Here is a 22,091-nt window from a genome sequence, read left to right on the forward strand (position 1 = left end):
CTCCTTGGCATCTCCTACAAAGAACGTGTAACAAAGAGATGCTTCAGGACACTCCTTGGCATCTCCTACAAAGACCGTGTAACAAAGAGATGCTTCAGGAGACTCCTTGGCATCTCCTACAAAGACCGTGTAACAAAGAGATGCTTCAGGAGACTCCTTGGCATTTCCTACAAAGACAGTGTAACAAAGAGATGCTTCAGGAGACTCCTTGGCATCTCCTACAAAGACCTTGTAACAAAGAGATGCTTCAGGAGTCTCCTTGGCATCTCCTACAAAGACAGTGTAACAAAGAGATGCTTCAGGAGACTCCTTGGCATCTCCTACAAAGACAGTGTAACAAAGAGATGCTTCAGGAGACTCCTTGGCATCTCCTACAAAGACCGTGTAACAAAGAGATGCTTCAGGAGACTCTTTTTTTTACATCTCCAACAAAGACAGTATATTAACGAATAAGTGGAGACTCCTTGGCATCTCCAACAAAGATCGTGTAACAAAGAGATGCTTCAGGAGACCCTTTTTTACATCTCCTACAAAGACAGTATTTTAACGAAGAAGTGGAGACTCCTTGCCATCTCCTACAAAGACCGTGTAACAAAGAGATGCTTCAGGAGACTCTTTTTTACATCTCCTACAAAGACAGTATTTTAACGAAGAAGTGGAGACTCCTTGGCATCTCTTACGAAGACCGTGTAACAAAGAGATGCTTCAGGAGACTCTTTTTTACATCTCCTACAAAGTATATTAACGAAGAAGTGGAAACTCCTTGGCATCTCCTACAAAGACCGTGTAACAAAGAGATGCTTCAGGAGACTCCTTTTTACATCTCCTACAAAGACAGTATTTTAACGAAGAAGTGGAGACTCCTTGGCATCTCCTACAAAGACCGTGTAACAAAGAGATGCTTCAGGAGACTCTTTTTTACATCTCCAACAAAGACAGTATTTTAACGAAGAAGTGGAGACTCCTTGGCATCTCTTACAAAGACCGTGTAACAAAGAGATGCTTCAGGAGACTCTTTTTTACATCTCCTACAAAGTATATTAACGAAGAAGTGGAGACTCCTTGGCATCTCCTACAAAGATCGTGTAACAAAGAGATGCTTCAGGAGACTCCTTTTTACATCTCCTACAAAGACAGTATTTTAACGAAGAAGTGGAGACTCCTTGGCGTCTCTTACAGAGACCGTGTAACAAAGAGATGCTTCAGGAGACTCTTTTTTGCATCTCCTACAAAGACAGTATTTTAACGAAGAAGTGGAGACTCCTTGGCATCTCCTACAAAGACCGTGTAACAAAGAGATGCTTCAGGAGACTCTTTTTTGCATCTCCTACAAAGACAGTATTTTAACGAAGAAGTGGAGACTCCTTGGCATCTCCTACAAAGACCGTGTAACAAAGAGATGCTTCAGGATCCTCCTTGGCATCTCTTACAAAGACCGTGTAACAAAGAGATGCTGAAGGAGACCCCACATAACAAATGAAGAAGGCAGAAAAACTCTCAGACAGCATGTTTGTCAGTATGAAGACTTGTCCTGACCGCAGTGGGGGGGAAAAAAAGAGAGAAAAGAAAATGAGACGGTATGGCCACCTGACCAGATCCGACAAGCCCCCCCCCCCCCCCCCCGCCCCCCGCCCCTCCCCCCAAGACCATCCCTCAGGGAACAGTGCAGGGGGGGTGGGGGTGGGGAAAGAGACGAGGCAGACAGTGAAAAGAAGTGGACAGACAACATCACTGAGTGGACGCAGAGGAGCTTTATTGGCAAAACTCTGACCCTCTCCCAGGACCGTCAGAAATGGAGAATGTTTGTGATGGGTTTATAGCAATGCAGCGCCAGCCACCCTCCCTCCCCACCACCCCTCCCCCTCCCCCTACCACATCAGGTTTTTGGGCCAGTGAACAGTGAAGAACATTGTTGTGAGAGTGAGAAATTTATTTTGTTTCAAAACGTTACGGTTGTTAATCTCTCGAAATCATGATGGAATGACAAGGTATTGAATCGTAATACTCTTTTTTTTTGTTTGTTTGTTTTTTTGTCACAACAGATTTCTTGTGTGGCTTTGAAGTGTTTGTTATCAGGTTTTGGGGTTTTTGTTGTTGTCTTTTTTTATGATTTATTTTGTTATCCGGAGATAAGAGATTAAGCGGTATGGCTGACATCCTCAGTGCAGACTAGCCTTATTTGCTTTTAGGGGCATAATTGCTAAAACGATGTCATGAACTGTGATGGTTCAGGGATTTTTGTTGTTGTTTTTGTTGTTGTTGGGGTTTTATTTTTGTTGATGATGGGTTTTTGTTATTGTTTTTGTTGTTTGGGTTATTGGGGTTTTTTTTCAGATGTGACAGAGTTTTGTGTTTATTGTGATGGAATATTTATTTTCATTTTATTTAGCTGGTCAGTCCTGATGTGACCTTCTGCTGTCGACAGGACTACAATCAAATGTCCAATTGAATCAGGAGTTTCTGTGTTTGTGGTTGTGGTTTTTTTTTCTAATCTTTTTTTTCTCCTATATTGAATGATTTTTTTTAACAGAAGTGGGCCAGTGAAAGCTCAGTCAGTGTGGGGGGAAGAAAGAGAAAAAGATCTTGATGGATGGCATGTATGGCAATAAATGATGAAAGTCATGTGTCCAAGTGGTTGTGGGTGGCTTTTTGTGTTTCGTGTGTGATTTGTGTTCAGCTGATGGTGAAGTGTGTGTGAGTTTTGTGCCCTTTTTTTCTGTCATTTTCAGTTTTGTCAAGGAGACGACATTATTTTGGACAAATCCATTTCTGCTGCACCACATTTTGCTAGGCAGATTCCTGACAGCAGCATAATCCAACACCCTGAGTCAGGCCTTGAGTGCATGCATGTGTATTTGTGTACCTATCAGAGGGGATTTCTTCTACAGAATGTTGCCAGAGGACAACACTTTTGTTGATGTGAGGTGGGGTTTTTTGTGTTTTTTCAGTGCGCCAGGTGCGTGAAGCATCCTTGGTTTCACCATCTCATCTGAAATGACAAGACACTCCGTTTGGTTCGTATTTCGTATTTCTCTTTTTTATCACAACAGATTTCTCTGTGTGAAATTCGGGCTGCTCTCCCCAGGGAGAGCGCATTGCTACACTACAGCGGCACCTTTTGTGTGTGTGTGTGTCTGTGTGTATTTTCCTGCGTGTAGTTTTATTTATTTTTCCTATCGAAGTGGATTTTTCTACAGAATTTTGACAGGAACAACTCTTTTGTTGCCGTGGGTTCTTTTACGGTTTCAGTTTGTTTTCAATTTCAGTTTCTCAAGGAGGCGTCACTGCGTCCATTTACGGCTACGCCACATCAGCTAGTCAGATGTCTGACAACAGCACAACCCAACGCTCTAGTCAGGCTTTGAGGCATGCCCATACATTTTTCTGTTCTTCAAGAGTGGATTTCATCTCCAGATATTTGTCATTGGACAATCACTGTGTTCCCGGACATCATCTTTCAGTGCGCCAAGTGCGTGCTGCAAACAGGACCTCGGTTTATCGTATCGTCCGAATAGCTAGACGCTCAGTTTGATTTTTCTGTCAAACGTGTGAGAAAGGGCAGGAGCGGGGATTCGAACCTTGACCATCACGGCCACCCATGGCAGGTAAGCGTCTTAACCATTCTGCCACCTTGCTCCTTAAGTCGAAATGTACTAGAAAGACTTTTTTAGGTGCTTGAATTCAAGTCTAAAACCTCGTCAGTTGACTCTCTTAGACTTTGGTCATATTCCCAGACCCAATTCTGAGTGTAACTCTCAGACTATTATCAAATTCATTACGGACCAAGTATTGTTCTAATGTCAAGTGCATATGCTTTAGTAACCTGACAATTAAGCATATCATTTTTTTACTGTCGCTTGATGAATCCTTATGTACACGAAAGTGTGTCTTCACAAGTGACTGAGAACGTTGATGTTTTTGCTTTTCTGCATTCATTATCTGTTGTTTCGCTTGTTAATTTAACGACTTCTCTTTTACGAAGTCCTTTAAGTAATTTCCTGTAATTGTATTTAGATTTTTGTTTTCAAATTTCACCCTCATTTGCCCAGTTTCCCCCAACTCTCCATTCATTCACATCTCCCACCCCTTCTGACCGAGAATTCTCAAATGTATTCATAAATACTTTAACAAAATGTCTTCAATCACCGAAATGTATGACGGGACATTAAACAAAATTCCTCCTCCTCGAAATGTTTAAATACCAAGGTCTTTGTTTCCATGTAAAGTGGGGATGTGGAGGGAGGGGTGAGGGGGGGGGGGGGGGGGGGGGCGAGGGGTTACAGAAAGACATTGCAATGACTGACAAAACAGATGTTAAATGTGGAGACGAATGCAGAGGGAGAGCTGGGGCTCAGGCACTTTACGAACACGGGAGTCATTTGCGCAGCAGGCTGCCTCCCTGCCTCTGGGCGCTCGTCATTCGTTTCGTGTGCTTCAGTCACGCGCACACAGGCACACATACACATCAGACTGGATTTGACTACAGAATCTTGCCAAGAACAACTTGGCTACATCCACATTATTTCTTCCCCACCACTCCTCTGTTTAGGGACAAAAACCAGCTTTGAAGCTCATAAACAGTCCCTCCTTTGATCTCATGACACATTCTGTTACAGACTTCGGTCAAGGTTCGACGCTTCATTTTATATAGTCATCAAACTCTCAACAACAACAACAAAAAAAAAGTTAGAATTTTATAGAATTGTCCAGTTGATTCTGGAATGAGTTAGTTCATGGTGCTTGCTTTAAATGCAGTGGTAGCTGATTCCATACATACGTGAAATGTAGATATCTCCACTTCTCTCAACTTGAAGTTTACGCCACAGGGCTTTCCACCACGTATTCTGACGAAAAGGCATGACGACGAAGAGACATGACGACGAAGAGACATGACGAAAACACACGACGAAAAGACATGACGATGAAGAGACACGACGACGAGACATGACGACGAAAAGACACGACAAAGAGACAGGACGACGAAGAGACAGGACGACGAGGAGACAGGACGAACAGACAGGACGACGAAGAAACATGACGACGAAGAGACATGACGACGAAAAGACATGACGATGAAGAGACATGACGACGAAAAGACACGACGAAAAGACATGACGACGAAGAGACATGACGAAGAGACAGGACGACGACGAAGAGACATGACGACGAAGAGACAGGACGACGAAGAGACAGGACGACGAAGAGACACGACGAAGAGACAGGACGACGACGAAGAGACAGGACGACGAAGAGACATGACGACGAAGAGACATGACGACGAAGAGACAGGACGACGAAGAGACACGACGACGAAGAGACAGGACGACGAAGAGACAGGACGACGAAGAGACAGGATGACGAAAAGACATGACGACGAAGAGACAAAATGACGAAAAGACAGGACGACGAAGAGACAGGACGACGAAGAGACAGGACGAAAAGACAGGACGACGAAGAGACAGGACGACGAAGAGACATGACGACGAAGAGACAGGACGACGAAGAGACAGGACGACGAAGAGACATGACGACGAAGAGACAGGACGACGAAGAGACACGACGAAGAGACAGGACGAACAGACATGAAGAGACATGACGAAAAGACAACGACGAAAATCAACTGAAGAACACAAAATGGCACTGATGGAGGATAGACACCCTCACTTCTATGGTGCCAATGTCAGGTTCATTGGATCAAAAAAAAAAAAAAAAAAAAACACACACACACACACACACACACAAAACACACCATGACGCTGTACTGGATCATCTTAGAACGGACAGAAAAACCATTAGCAGAGACCCAGACTTTGACACACAACCTACAGACCTGTCCTGAGGAATCTGTCCTATGCCTAGTTGCTTCACTGGGTTCTAACTTTTTGACAGTTACACGTGACTGAAACGCCTACGTTGACCGAACTACGCCATGTGGTCAGTTCCATACTACACACAGTTAGTAGCGGGTTATGACCACACTTGAGACCAAGCTAAAGGTCTACAGAGCAGAAGTTCTCCCCACACTACTGTACGCCTGCGAAACTTGGACAGTGTACCAACGACACGCCAAGAAGCTGAACCACTTGCACACAACATGCCTCAGGAAGCTACTGAACATCAAGTGGCAAGACAGGACCCCAGACACGGAGGTGCTTGCAAAAGCCACCCTTCCCAGCATCTTCGCTGGGCTGGACACGTGGCGCGCATGCCAGACCATCGGCTGCCCAAAAGGCTCTTCTATGGCGAGCTGCAACAAGGGAAGAGATCACACGGAGGTCAGAAGAAGCGCTTCAGAGATACTCTGAAAGTCTCTCTGAAAGCGTTTGATATCAACCCGGACTCCTGGGAGGAATCTGCAGTGGACCGTGACAAATGGCGCGCTGCTGTGCACAAAGGCGCCAAATTGTGCGAGGCCAACAGGACTGCTGCAGCTGTTCAGAAGAGGCAGGCCAGAAAGTCACAGACAAACAAGCTCCCTTACAATGATATGCCTGTCTTTGTCTGCCCCAACTGTCAGCGAACATTTCGTGCGCAGATTGGACTATTCAGCCATCTGCGCATTCACACATAGACTCATGAGCATCCCCACCCACCACCACCCTCCCCCCATCCCCCAGCTGGATGACAACGATGGTCATCATCGATCTCGATGGACACACACCACGACCACACTAGGCTCTTCTGTCCGAGCAATGTCAACTGGCTCTGGCTGCAGCTGGAGAACAGTTCTGTGCGGCAGTCCCCAACAAGTCTTCACAGAGTTTGGGAGATGCAGAGAGAAGATCATTGGGGAGTAACTTCGCCACCAAGACTGAACTGGTGCGACTCCGCAAACAGCGGTGTCCAGGACGCAAATAACTTCCAAAATCGCCGCGTGCTCCATGAACAACACGACACTGTGTGTGTGTGTGTGTGTGTGTGTGTGTGTGTGTAGGATGAGGTATGTGTGTGTATGTACGTCTACACTGTGGGAGCAACGGAATATTGGAACATGCGGGTGTGCATATATATATATATATATATATATATAGATATATATATATATGGGGGGGGGGGGGATATGGGCGTATGTGTGTGTGTGCTTGTACAAGTAAGTGGGTGTGAGTGTGTGTGTGCCGTGGAAGCTGCGATGTGTAGCCTAGAAATGAGTATGTGGAGGAGGGGGGCGGGGGGGGGGGGGGTGCATGGTAATGTGTGTGTGTGTGCGTGTTGGTGCTCATGTACGTTTATGTGTATTTGATCGTGCTTTCATATCTGTGAAACTGCATGTTTGTTGCATATCTGCTATGCATGTGTGTGTGCATGTATGTGTGAACGTGTTTCTGCATGTTTTACATTTATTTGCTTATTTATTTCTTTGTGTGTGTGTGTGTGCGCGCGCGCGCGCGCGACTAGAGTTGACTTAATCAGGATTTTGCGCCTTTTAAATATCATTATTAGTAGTAGTCGCATTTTTATGTCTTTCTCTCTTTTTTTCTTTTCTTTTTTTTTTCTTTTTTTTTGGGGGGGGGGGGGTCATTTATTTTATTTTATTTTTTTATTTATTTGATTTTTTTTAAATTACTTATTTATTTATTTTCTCAAGGCCTGACTAAACGCGTTGCGTTTCGCTTGTAGGTTGTGTGTGTTGTAAAAACCGTGTGTGGGGGGGCGGGGGGAGGGGGAGGTAGAGGGTTTGGTGGGTGGGTGAGAGTTAACTCACTCAGTACGGCCAGTCCTCTCTTCTCCTCTACACAGACCCCTCGGATGTCCAGTGGGTGTCTGAATGACCCAACCTTTAGCTTCCGTCATCAGAATTGTGGTATTCTTTGTCAACATTCACCTCTTCAGTATAAGAGTGTTCCGCTTGTAATATTTTGATGATGGTAATTGGGGTGAAACGCTATTAACGTCGTCTCTTTCGCCGTTCGTATGGAGAGAGTTAAATTAAGGTTGCTTGATTCTGTACAGTTCATGATGTGTGGTGTGGAAGAAAAATAGTGAGCCAGATTATCAAAATAAATGACAGATAAATCAATAATAATAACAACAACAACAACAATGATAATGATGACGATGATGATGATCATCATCATCATCATTATCATCATCATTATTATTATTATTATCATCATCATCATTATCATCATTATTATTATTATCATCATGTTGACTGATATTATTGTGGTGATGATGATGATAACAATAATGATAATAATGTTGATGTTATTGTGATGATGATGATGACGATGATAACAATAATGATAATGTTGATATTATTGTGATGACGATGACGATGATGATGATGATGATGATGATGACACAAACTCTGTGGAGTCGGAATGAGTAAAGTAGAGCGATGGAAAGAACGGAAGAAGAGTAGAAAACAACAACAACAACAACAACAACAACAACAACAAATCTTAGCCTCCTTTTTGTTTGGGACGAAACACGAGACGGAGAGACATGATTTCAAAAGCCCACATGGGCGAAGCTTTCCTGAAACATACTCGAAAGCCGACTTGGCTTCACAAAGCGAAAACAACGCATTCCCCTGTGGGCAAATATTATTATCTGATCGTTCACAGACCGTAACGTAGATTGAGACACACACACACACACACACACACACACACAGGGCAATGTCAGCATACCAATTATCATGCCCTCCAGCTTCTTAGGTGGGAAACATAGCAGCTTCGAAAGTGTGTTTCTGCTGTTACAAGTTCACATAGTTGTATGAGTGAGTCGCTTGACACAGAAACAATCATGGTTATGATTCCTGAACTGGAGGGGGAAAACGTATATTTATGAGTTTTGTTAAATAAGACGTTGATATTTACCAACCAGTCAAAAGTGTGTTAAAAAAAAAAAGTATTAAAAAAAAAGAGAGAAAAAAACAACAACAATTGTGGGTTATGAAAGTAAGACTGTTTGAAAAAGAAGCGTTGACGTATCGGACGTTCTTCTTCCAAGTCTCTGCTTAATTTGGTGGAAATTCATCTGAACACCAGAACAGTCTGAATTATTGTTTGTTGTCTCTAGAGGCAACTCGCGGCTTGCTGTTGGAGGCACGTCAGTATCAGACCGTCATTTGGAGTCAAGTTGCAGTTTGTTTTCAGGCAACTGAGTTCCATTGCAGTTTGTTGGAGGTAATTGAGTTACAGATTGTTGCAGGCAAGTTGCAGTTTTGTTGCAGGCTACTTGGACTGCAATTTGTTCAAGGCGAGTGAATTACGCATTGTTCCTCTGCAGTTTAGTGGAGGTAAAATGCGCTTTGTTTCAGGCAAGTTGCGTTGCAGTTTTGTTCAAGGCAAGTAAATTACACATTGTTGAAGGCATGTTGCTTTGCAGTTTAGTGGAGGTAAATTTCAGTTTGTTTCAGGCAAACTGCATTGCAGTTTGTTGGAGGCAAGTAAATTACAGATTGTTAGAGGCAATTGCATTTATTTGCTTATTTATCATCATTGTTGTCTTTTTTATTTATTTATTTATTTTATTTATTTATTTATTTTATTTATCTATTTATTTATTTTATTTTCATTATTATCATTATCATTATTACTATTATTATTTAGTTATTTAGTTATTCATTTTTAAATTATAATAATTATTATTATTTAGTTATCTATTTATTTATTTGTTTTATTTTATTTTATTTTATTTTATTTATTTTTTCTCAAGGCCTGACGAAGCGCGTTGGGTTATGCTGCTGGTCAGGCATCTGCTTGGCAGGTGTGGGGTAGCGTATATGGATTTGTCCGAACGCAGTGACGCCTCCTTGAGCTACTGAAACTGAAACTGGAGGTAAGTAAATTACAGATTGTTAGAGGCAACTGCATTGCAGTTTGTTGGAGGTAAGTAAGTTACAGATTGTTGGAGGCATGTTGCTTTGCAGTTTAGTGGAGGTCAATTGCACTTTGTTTCAGGCAAGTTGCGTTGCAGTTTGTTGGAGGCAAGTAAATTACAGATTGTTGGAGGCAAACTGCAGTTTGTTTCAGGCAACTTGGACTGCAGTTTCTTGGAGGCAAAATAAATTACCGATTATTGGATGGAAGTTGCTTTGCAGTTTATTGGAGGCAAATTGCAGTTTGTTTCAGGCAAGTTGCTTCGCAGTTTGTTGGAGGAAAGTTGCACTTATTTGTTTTTTCTCCTCCGTCTGATTATATATATATATATATATATATTTTTTTTTTTTTTTTTTTTTTTAATATGGAGGGTGGGCTGTTTTATTTCATCGTCGATACTTCGTGTGTGGACTTTTCATGGTGGATACAGAACTTCTGTAACGTATGTGAGACTTGTGCGTTTGTGTCTACTTCGGTGACTGTTCGTGTTGCGGTGTCGTAGTTTTGTTTTTGTTTTCTGTTGTTGTTTTCTTTTGTTTTTGTTTTTGTTGTGTGTATACTTTCACTGACCGATGTTCAGTTGTTGAACTCAAATGAAAAGTGTACAGAATTTGTAGGCTGCCTGAAGGTATGAATGAAGAAACACACTGATTTTTGATTACACGAAACCTGTGTGTGTGTGTGTGTGTGTGTGTGTGTGTGTACTGTAATGAGGAAGAAAGTTATAAAAAAAATAAATATATATATATATAAGAAAAGAAAGGACCTTAGTTGCAATGAAATCAAAGCGCCATATCTTCTTCCTGTAAAGCAAACAAGATGTATTTTGTTGTTTGTTTGTTTTACCTTGGAAGAAAGCTTTATTTTTGCTATAAAGAAAGAAGAACGCCTTTGATGTAATTTAAAAAAACAATCCAGATCTTCCCACAAAACAATTACTTGAGGAAGAAGGCTAATATATAAAATGCCTTTGTTGCAGTTACTTTAATCAAAACTACAGATTTTCTTCACAGAATACAAAGAAAAAAATCTGTTGTTTTTCTTGTTTTTAAAGTGAGGAAGTGTCAAAAATCGCCTTTGTTGTTAATAATAATAAAAAGATTTTTTTTTTAAACTCCAGGTCCTCTTCCGACATAATAAACAATGTATATTCTGCTGCTGTTGTTGTTGTTTTTAAACAGAGGAAGAAAATCATCTTTTTTCAAACGGGCTTTAATTGTTGCACTAGATAAAAACTCCATATCTTCTTTCCATTAATACCAACAATCTACCATACTTATTTCCATAATGCCAACAATCTACAATCTGTTGTTGATATCAAACTAAGGAAAAAGCTGTCCGCTCAAAAAGAAACAGAAAGTACCCGTGTTTGTCGCAATTTAAAAGCCATCCAGATATTCCTCTCCTTAACAGAATATATATATATATATATATATATATATATATATATATATATATATATATATATATATATATATATAGCCCCAATCTGTTCTGTTTGACTATTGTCCTTTTTTTCTTTTTTTTTTAAATGAAGAAAATTATCAGATAAAAAAAAAGCGCCTTTGTTCAATTTCTATCAAATTTCTAAAAACTTTCCTTCCTGTAAAACAAACGAAACTTCAAATGCTTTCAGTGCATATAAAACTTGAAGAAAAAAGAAAGAAAAAGAAAAGAAAAAGAAATCTTCCTCTGTAACAACAACAAAAAAACACACGAACAGATAACTTGACGTCCAATATTTACGTGTGTGTATGTGTGTGTATGTGTGTGTGACTATTCTACCAGTGAAATTTGTGCAGCAGCAACAACAACAACAACAACAACAACAAGAACCAATCATCCGCTAACTACAACAACCACCACCATGCACATTCAAGAAGACCAACACTCGGAGCTCCGCGTCAAACTTTGCGAAGGCTCCAGCATGCTTTCGCGAGTGGCCGCCCTTGTTGCCATGGGAGCGCTCGTGCTGCACGTGGTCTCGGTGAGCTGTTCCTATTGGATGGAGGGCACGATCCGTGATGGGGAGTCCGCGATAGCTCACACGGGTCTGTGGCAAGACTGCGTGCTGCAGAATCTGTTCGCTTCGAACGAGTTCTGGTTCTGCGCGTCTTACCAGGCGTCGCATCATCAGGACACGGCGCCTTGTAAGTTGATACAGAATAGAATAGAATAGAATATGTCTTTATTACCAAGTGTACCGGGGTCACAAGGAATATTGGGGTGGGTGGGGTTGGGGGGTGGAGGGGGGATAGTACATAACAAGATGCGAACATAAATAGAAAATCATACACACATAACACATAATTATGTTAACAATGATATAAAGTTGTTGTTATTACTATCTTTATTATATTTATTTATTGTTGTATAACAATCTGTAACCATTTGTATTTCTTTCCGTTTTTGTCACCACAGATTTCTCTGTGTGAAATTCGGGCTGCTCTCCCCAGGGAGAGCGCGTCGCTACACTACAGCGCCACCCCTTTTTTTTGTAATTTTTCCTGCGTGCAGTTTTATTTGTTTTTCCTATCGAAGTGGATTTTTCTACAGACTTTTGCCAGGAATAACACTTTTTGTTGCCTTGGGTTCTTTTATGTGCGCTGTAAGTGTATGCTGCACACGGGACCTCCGGTTTATCGTCTCATCCAAATGACTAGCATCCAGACCACCACTCAAGGTCTAGTGGAGGGGGAGAAAATATCGGCGGCTTCTTCCTCCTCCTCTTCTTCTTCCTCTTCTTCTTCTTTCCGTTACACGACCAACATCGTGCCGATGACCCTGTCGTGGTTAGTGATGCATGCTGTGTATTTTCCTGCCTCCTTAACCCACCGAACACCGACACGGATTAAATGTTTCTTTAACTCACTCAGTACGGCCAGTCCTCTCTTCTCCTCTACACAGACCCCTCGGATGTCCAGTGGGTGTCTGAATGACCCAACCTTTAGCTTTCGTCGTCAGAACTGTGGTATTCTTTGTCAACATTCACCTCTTCAGTATAAGAGCGTTCCGCTTGCAATATTTTGATAATGGTAATTAGGAGGAAACGCTGTTAACGTCGTCACTTTCGCCGTTCGTATGGAGAGAGTTAACGTGCATGTTTTGATCTTAACTTTTCTGCGTGCGTGCGTATACACACGAAGGGAAGGGGGGGGGGGGGGTTTTCAGGCACAAACAGGTCTGAACATATAGTGTCTCCACCCTCTACCCACCGGGTGCCATTACCGAGATTCGAACCCCGGACCCTCAGATTGAAAGTCCAACGCTTTAACCACTCGGCTATTGTGTCTGTCCTGGCTGTTCTTCTGGCATTCTGGAGGGTAGGAGGGAGGGGGGAGGGGAGGTGTGTGGGGGGGGGGAGGGGGGGCTGAGTTCGTGTTAATAACATCCCCCCCCCCCCCGCACCCCGCTTTTTTTTAGCTTTCATGAAGGTCAGCCAAGCCTTTGCCATCCTGGGAATCTTTGGTCAAGTGGCCAGCGCCGTTCTTCTCTTGATCTTCATCCTTCTGCCGAAACTGTCCTGCCAAAGGGCGGCTTTCTTCGCTTCACTGGCTGCTAGTGCCTCAAGTGGTCAGTCGTTCTTTCGTTTGGGGATGGAAAAAAAAGGTTTAACTGGTGTGTGTGTGTGTGTGTGTGTGTGTGTGTGTGTGTGTGTGTGTGTGAGAGAGAGAAAGAGAGAGAGAGAGAACGTACGAACGAACGAAATTTTATTTTACGAGGGTAAAGGAGTAAACACAAAGTACTTGTTTACATCCGGCCCTCTGGGCAAGAATAATAATTGAGAGAAAAAAAAAGAAGAAGAAGAAGAAGCGAGAGTCAATTCACAGCGCCGACTGTCCTAAGCATGTGCAAACATAAGCATAGAACTTTGAGAGAGAAAGAGAGAGAGAGAGAAACATTGAACACTGAAATGTTTAATGTCATCAGCTGTAAGCTCTGGTGACATAGTAGGTGCAAACCAGAAAAAAAAATGGTACAAAACCGATAAAAAATAGAACAGACAGGAGAAACAGATTTGAAGCAAAATAATACTTAACAGATAAGCGACACTTTGGCACTTTGAGTCATTAGCTTAAAAAGACCTTGTGGCAGGGGGGTACTGTGCCTTTTTTTTTTCAGTCGTTCGTCTCCAATGTTTGTACAGTACATAAAAAACAAAGTACATATGTGCGCATATCTGAGTATGAGAGTGTACTGATTCATGTACATGCATACGCGTGTGTATATGTGTGATGTGAGTATGTGTGTTAATGTGTACCTTTACGTGCGCACGGACGAGCACGTGAGAGAGAGAGAGAGAGAGCAAAGATGCCACATGCCCTGTACACGAAGTCCTTTGCGCGAGTATGATGTGTGATGGTCAATCGTGTCCGACAATGACCACCAGAGCAACAGAGGAGGCAACTGCTGTCCCGACTATCTGGGCTAGAATTTGATCACAGTGCCAGAGTGTCTTGCCCAAGTTACATCCCCAATCTCTCTGCCATGAGGGTTTTTAGGACAGTCAGCGTTGGGATGGTTCCCAAAATGACAACTAAGCCCCAAGGCTGCAGCACTAACAGCCAGTACAATCTTGCCTCCTAGTTTGAGAGTCAGTAGCCCTTCACAAAAGACTAGGCTGTGAAATGAGTTCCAGATTGCAATGGAGGAACCGTTGTGCGTGAAAATGTGTACATTCCCACATGGCACTGTCCACTCTTTGACCCAACGCTCAGCTTGCATCACAGATTGATTTTAGCTTACATTTGGGCCAACAGAAAAGTGAGTGCTGTGTGTGATCAATGGTTTCTCTATTGCAATGGAAAATCATTGACAGTTCAGTCTTTTGTGAAGGACTCTTGACTCAAGCTAGGAGACAAACTTGCACTGGCTCTTAGTGCTGCAGCCTTGGGGGCTAGTTGTCCTTTGGTAATCATCCCCAATGCCGACTGTCCAAAAAAACCTCTTGGCCGAGAGAGTGGGGATTAACTTGGGGCAAGATACTCTCCACTGTAATCAAATTCTAGCCCAGATAGTCGGGGGACAGCAGGTGCCTCCTCTGCTGTTCTGATGGTCATAGTCAGACGTACAGGACTGGGCAATAACCCCCCCCCCCCCCCCTGCCCCCCTCCTCAAGACGGAATGAGCAGTGTTCACAGCAAGGCGTGGACGTTCACTCCGTCAGTCACACAGAGGAGTGGAGGGGAAGAAATGTGGATATTGCCCAGGTCTGACAATCATACTGTCCTCTCTTCTCTTCCTCTCTCTCTCTCCCTGACAGCTCTCTTCGTGCTGGTGGCGGTGATCGTCTTCCCCACGGGGTACCCTGACCGCCAGATGCCGCCCTTCCCGGTGACGTGGGCTGTGTCCTGGTGTGTCGGGCTGGACGTGCTGTCTCTGCTGTCATCACTGGCGGTGATGGTCCTGCTGCTTTTCGACTTCCGGGCTCGCTCTTTCCGGTTCGCTATGTCGTCGTCAGGCAGCGCCGCTTAGTAAAAACCCTAATCCTTACGACGCTGGTGTACTATAAACAGCATTGCAGCACAGATTAACTAAGTACTGTGACAACTTTTAAGTGTTTGTTTTAAAGAAATATTTGATTGATCAGAACTCGTGTGGTACGAAAATGCATATCATACAGTCATGTGCGTTTGAGTTAAAGCTTAGTTTTTAAACCTCCTTAAACGATGTTGATGTGATGATGATAGCATTACAGCGTATAGTTCATTCGGTCTGAATACTGTAAATAAGCTTGTGTGTTTGGTTTCAACAAAATCAATGTTTAAGCAGATTTCATGAAGTGCACCACTTAGTAAAAACCTGATATCCTTGTGATGATGCGATGGAAGCATTACAGCTTAGCTCATTCTGCTTAATCAAATACTGTAAACAAGTTTGTGTGTTTAGTTAAAAGAAATATTTGATTAATTAATCTGAACACATGTCGTACAAATATACATATGATATAGCCCTGTGTGTTTCAGTTTAAGCTTGAGTGTTTGGTTTTTAAAGAAATATTTCATTGATCAGAACTGGTGTGGTACAAAAATGCATATCATAGAGTCCTGCGTGTTTGAGTTAAAACTTTGTGTTTAAACCCCCTTAAACGATGTTGATGTGGTGATGATAGCACTACAGCATATAGCTCATCCGGTCTGAATACTGTAAACAAGCTTGTGTGTTTGGTTAAAACAAAATTAATTTTTAATCAGATTTCATGAAGTGCACCGCTTAGTAAAAACCTTAATCCTTGCCATGCTGATGTGATGATAGCATTGCAGCGTACGGATCATTCGGCCTAAATACTGTGAACAAGCTTGTGTGTTTGGTTTAAACAAAATTAATGTTCGATCAGATTAATTCATTAAGTGCAAAAATAATATCGTATAGTCCTGTCTGTTTTTAAACCACCTTACGAAGATGTTGATGTGATAGCATTACAACGTATAGCTCATTCTGCCTAAGTACTGTGAACCAGCTTGTGTGTTTGGTTTAAAGAAATATACTTAATTGATCAGAACTCACGTCTACAAAAATACGTATCATATCGTCCTGTGTGTTTGTGTTTTAACTCTCTCCATACGAACGGCGAAAGAGACGACGTGAACAGCGTTTCACCCCAGTTACCATCATCAAAATATTGCAAGCGGAACGCTCTTATACTGAAGAGGTGAATGTTGACAAAGAATACCACAATTCTGACGACGGAAGCTAAAGGCTGGGTCATTGAGACACCCACTGGACATCCGAGGGGTCTGTGTAGAGGAGAAGAGAAGACTGGCCGTACTGAGTGAGTTAAGCTTTGTGTTTAAACCACATTACGAAGATGTTGATGTGGTGATAGCATTACAACGTATAACTCATTCTGCCTAAGTACTGTGAACCAGCTTGTGTGTTTGGTTTAAAGAAATATACTTAATTGATCAGAACTCACGTCTACAAAAATACGTATCATATCGTCCTGTGTGTTTGTGCTTAAGCTTTGTGTTTAAACGACGATGTTGCTGTGATGATAGCATTACAGGGTACAGTTCATTCGGCCTAAATACTGTGAACAACTTCGAGTGTTTGGTTTAAAGAAATATTTGGTTAATGTGAACTCATGTAGTACAAAAATACATAACTATATAGTCCTGTGTGTTTGATTTTAAGCTTGTGTGTTGGGTTTAAAGATATCTTTGACCAGAACTTATGGGGTACAAAAATACATATCGTATAGTCCTGGTGTTTGAGCTTAAGCTTGTGTGTTTGGTTTAAAGAAATCTTTGACCAGAACTTATGGGGTACAAAAAAAATACATATCATAAAAAAAATTACAGTCCTGTGTGATTGGATTTTATTAAGTTGTATTTGAGCTGAATTTTTACTGTTGTCAGTCACTAACGTTATTGTTGTACATTAATTATCTCTGTACAAGGCCTTAGAGTTTAAAGAAATGGTTCATTCCGCCTAAATATTACAAACAGCCTTGTGTTTTTAAGTTGAGTTTACTGCTGTTAAACGCTTGTGTTACTGTTGTACGTAATTCATCTCTGTATTTTGTACAAGGCCTTTGAAGAATTGATGGCTAATTCGGCCTAAAATACTATGAAGAGCCTCGTGAGCTTATAGTTGCCAAGCACTACCGTCAATGTTACATGTTATTCGTCTCTGTATTTGTATCAGAAAAAAAAAATTAAGAAATGGCACATGCGGCCTAAATAATTTGTATTTGTATTTATTTTTATCACAACAAATTTCTGTGTGCGAAATTCGGGCTGCTCTCCCCAGGAAGAGCGCGTCGCTACACTACAGCGCCACCCATTTTTTGGTATTTTTTCCTGCGTGCAGTTTTAATTGTTTTTCCTATCGAAGTGGACTTTTCTACAGAATTTTGCCAGGAACAACCCTTTTGTTGCCTTGGGTTCTTTTACGTGCGCTAAGTGCATGCTCCACATGGGACCTCGGTTTATCGTCCCATCCGAATGACTAGCGTCCAGACAACCACTCAAGGTCTAGTGGAGGGGGAGAAAATATCGGCGGCTGAGCCGTGATTCGAACCAGCGCGCTCAGATTCTCTCGCTTCCTAGGCGAAAGCGTTACCCCTAGGCCATCACTCCACAGTCTTGTCTGGTTCAGTTGAGTTTATTGTTGTCAAGTTCTGAAGTTATTGTTGCACACAATTTATCTCTGTACAAGGCCTTTGAGTGATGGCTCATTTGGCAATAAATATTACAATAGCCTGGTGTGTTTGGTTCAAACAAATCTGTAATCAGAACTTATGGCTGAGTTGGCCTAAATACTATAAACAGCCTTGTGTGTTTCTGTTGAGTTTATTGTTGTCAAGCACTGATGTTATTATTGCGCGTAATTTATCTCTTTATTTGTTGTACAATGCCTGTAATTTTTTTTTTAAATGGCTTAAAAGCTAATAAGTTTGAAATATCGAAAATGACGAAAAATTACCAATGCCTGTTTCAGTTCATGTAAAATTAAAATCTGGTTTTAAATAAATATTAATTTCCTTCTGGAACTGAAAAAAAAAAAAGAATTGAAAGAAGAGTACCTCAGGGAACATCCCAGAATAAGATGTTCATGAAGCTAACCGAAAAATGTTTCTGTCTGAGCTCATTCAGCAACACTGGGGACACACACACACATACAACAATGTTCCAATGTTTATTGTACAAAAATTACATCTGACATGATAACCCCGACACGTGGTAAGAAAGATGATGTAAGTGAACACTGACTGACTGACAGACAGACAGACAAACATACAGGCAGACCAACAAAACGAGAACCAGAGTGACACTGAAATAAAGCGTCTCCCCCAGACGACAACATACGTAATCACCCATGAAACTTGCGACATACGGCGCATGCGTGAATTTTCTGCCCTGGCAAAATCAACGGATCATTTATGTACACACAAACATGCTGCAATAACTGCATCCACCCTAAATATGGGACTTTTCCCCCCCCCTGTAAATGTAGGACTTTGTTATGTGATTTCTTCAGCCCTCGAAAATTAATGGTTCATTTATGTACACAAATAAACTGCATTAACTCATATATATATATATATATATATATATATAAAACACACACACAAAAAACACACCCTCTAAATAGGGACTTTTTTCCTACTCTAAATGTAGCTTTCTTTGCGATTTCTTCAAACCTGGCAAATCAATGGATCAGTTATGTACACAAATAAACTGCAATAACTCCTCTATAAAGGACACCCCCCCAACTCCCCCTCCACCCTCTAAATAGGGATTTTCCCCCACTCTAAATGTAGCTTTCTTTGCGATTTCTTCAGACCTGGTAAGTCAAAGGATCATTAACTATGTATACAATTAAGCTGTGACAACTCGTAATTACAACCAACACAAGCTTCCCCAAAATGTGGTGGCTTTTTATTTAATCATTTTTCCAGATGTATACTGTTTATTTTATTTTATTATTTTTTTGGGGGGTGTGGGGGGAAGGGGGGAGGGGTGGTGCGCGGGGGTCGCGTGAGGGGGGGCAATACACACTTTTTTTCTTTCTTTTTTTATTGAAGTCTTGGGGTTTGATCCTGATCCTGCCTACACTTTATCTAATTAATCAGTGGGCATCAATCGTTTTCCCAGAGCAGGCATGTCAAGACTGCCCCCCCTGCCCCCCGCCCCCAACACCCCATCTCCCCCAGCCCCCCACTGCCTTGTTTCCATTACTGTCTAACCGTCACAACTTTATTTTATTTATCCTTTTTTTTCATAATTCCTCTGGTTTTCTTATCATTATTTTCGTTTTTGCTCTCCCGTCATTAGCGCTGTTTCAGTGACATCACTCCCACACCGCTCCTTCCAACTTCCCATTCATTACAAAGCAACACCCAGGTTCGTCTGTCCCAGTGTTGATGTTGTGGCGACACAAAGTCACACACAGAAGGAGACCATGTATTTGTATTTCTTTTTATCACAACAGATTTCTCTGTGTGAAATTCGGGCTGCTCTCCCCAGGGAGAGCGCGTCGCTAGACTACAGCGCCACCCATTTTTTTTGTATTTTTTCCTGCGTGCAGTTTTATTTGTTTTTTCTATCGAAGTGGATTTTTCTACAGAATTTTGCCAGGAACAACACTTTTGTTGCCGTGGGTTCTTTTACGTGCGCTAAGTGCATGCTGCACACGGGACCTCGGTTTATCGTCTCATCCGAATGACTAGCGTCCAGACCACCACTCAAGGTCTAGTGGAGGGGGAGAAAATATCGGCGGCTGAGCTGTGATTCGAACCTGCGCGCTCAGATTCTCTCGTTTCCTATGCGGACGCGTTACCTCTAGGCCATCACTCCACGAAGCCAAGTCCCTTCGGTGGTCTTCTGATTGAACACACTTTGGACAACCCTTACTAGGCCTCCTACAAATGACGGTCCCGGCTTTGTCACGGAGCAGGACCGAGTGAGTGTCTCCCCCCAGAGTGGAGACCGCCACCACGTCCATCCAACTCCAGTCCCCCATGAATCCACTGACACTGAAGACCCTGACAGGGCTCACACCGAGCCTCACACCTTGATTTTGTTCAAACCATATTAATGAACATTTTTCAATGATGTCCTTGTTGTGTGTTAGGCTGGGAGGGCGGGGGGGGGGGGGGGGGGGGGCGTGGGGACCGGGGGGGGACTGAAAAAAGAAAAGAAAACTGCTGTCCAAACCTTGAGAGACGGGAAGAAAAAAACACATTCCTTTTTGTTTCACCATTTGCATGGAAAATGTGTATTAACCAACACATTTTAAACATCTTAAAATATGCATTTACTCAACCTACTCGCAGACCTTATCACGATTTCACTGACATGGACACAAGATTATGAAGTTGCATTTTTTAAATCTTAAAACATGGATTTATTCGATCTACTCACACAGTACTTCAGGACTATTTTACAAACGAAAAGAGCGCAAGATTAGGAATGAAAAGCTGTAGCCAGCAACAAGAGTTTCACACAAACCAAAGGCAATACCTCAAGTGTAACACAGACTAAGCCCTCACTGGTACAGGTCACGCAATGCAACAAGAGAAGCAGCCTCTCCCTGAAAGCATATACAGCACACAGTGACAAAATCAACTTCACTTTAACAAACACACACTTTGCATACATACAGTTTCAGTTTCACTTTCTCAAGGAGGCGTCACTGCGTTCGGACAAATCCATACACGCTACACCACATCTGTTGAGCAGATGCCTAACCAGCAGCATAACCCAACGCGCTTAGTCAGGCCTTGAGTGCATGCTTACATATTTGTGTACCTATGAAAGTGGATTTCATTTTACGTAATTTCGCCAGAGGACAACACTCTCATTGCCATGGGTTCTTTTTCAGTGCGCCAAGTGCGTGCTGCACACGGGACCTCGGTTTATCGTCTCATCCGAAAGACTAGACGCTCAGTTTGATTTTCCAGTCAAACTTAGGAGAAAGGGCGAGAGCGGGATTCGAACCCACACCCTCACGGACTCTCTGTATTGGCAGCTGAGCGTCTTAACCATTCTGCCACCTTCCTCCATATACAGTAGTAGTATAAGGGCTGGGGAAGCTGGCTCATCTCAATCTTAACCTCCAAAAATTGTCCTCATCCCTTCAAGACCATGGGCACAAGTCTGGAGGCGAAAATTGAGGTGAGCCACTACTACCCCCAGTCCCTTGTACTACTTACGGAAGAAGAAGAAGAAGAAAAAAAAAAAAAATGAAAATGAAAAAAGAAACAAAATATGGGTGACGCTCCACTGCAGAGAAAAGCCCCGAATTTCTTACAGAGAAGTCAGTTGTCACAAAAAGTAATACATTATAATGTTCTGGAAAGCCAAGCTTTGACCTTAGGTTTAAAGTGATATATGACCCCCCACCCCCCCCCCCCTTAAAAATCGAAAGAAAAAAAAAACACAAAAAATCTCTCTTTCACAAATAGACTGCCTAATTTCTCATTGATGTTTAACATACCATCACACTGAATTTTTTTTTTTTTTTTTTAATGGTCAACTGTCAAAACGTGACACTGGATATGTACATAATCAAATCTTTTGTCCACTTGTGCTGTATTTCCAAACTAGTTCAAGCATGGATTCTGTTCTGAAGTGTGCAGACATGTCAGTGCACGATGATGAATTGGTCCTGACCAGCTTTCACCAAGATGAACCATTACTCAACAAGCCACAAACCAAGTTGAGGGAGAAATCCAGACAATAAATCAGATGACATTGGAGAAAGGATATTTCCTGACCCTGAACCCCCCACCCCCCTAAAACACACACACACACACAC

General features: G+C 42.2%; 1 protein-coding gene across 1 annotated transcript; it reads left to right on the top strand.

Annotated features, from left to right (window-relative positions):
• The first annotated feature begins 11,694 nt into the window (after positions 1 to 11,694).
• Positions 11,695 to 15,465, top strand: LOC143276888 (uncharacterized). Its single transcript, XM_076581544.1, has 3 exons — positions 11,695 to 11,977; positions 13,251 to 13,400; positions 15,091 to 15,465. The coding sequence occupies exons 1-3, from the start codon at positions 11,695 to 11,697 to the stop codon at positions 15,300 to 15,302; spliced, it is 645 nt and encodes a 214-aa protein (XP_076437659.1). The 3' UTR covers positions 15,303 to 15,465.
• The last annotated feature ends 6,626 nt before the right edge of the window (positions 15,466 to 22,091 follow it).

The sequence above is a fragment of the Babylonia areolata genome, chromosome 33, assembly GCF_041734735.1.
Source record: "Babylonia areolata isolate BAREFJ2019XMU chromosome 33, ASM4173473v1, whole genome shotgun sequence".
NCBI lineage: Eukaryota > Metazoa > Mollusca > Gastropoda > Neogastropoda > Buccinidae > Babylonia > Babylonia areolata.

Coding starts and splice junctions, on each gene's coding strand:
- LOC143276888 (XM_076581544.1), top strand. CDS start 11,695: ATGCACATTCAAGAAGACCAACACTCGGAGCTCCGCGTCAAACTTTGC. Junction 11,978..13,250: donor TCATCAGGACACGGCGCCTT/GTAAGTTGATAC, acceptor GCTTTTTTTTAG/CTTTCATGAAGGTCAGCCAA. Junction 13,401..15,090: donor GGCTGCTAGTGCCTCAAGTG/GTCAGTCGTTCT, acceptor TCTCCCTGACAG/CTCTCTTCGTGCTGGTGGCG.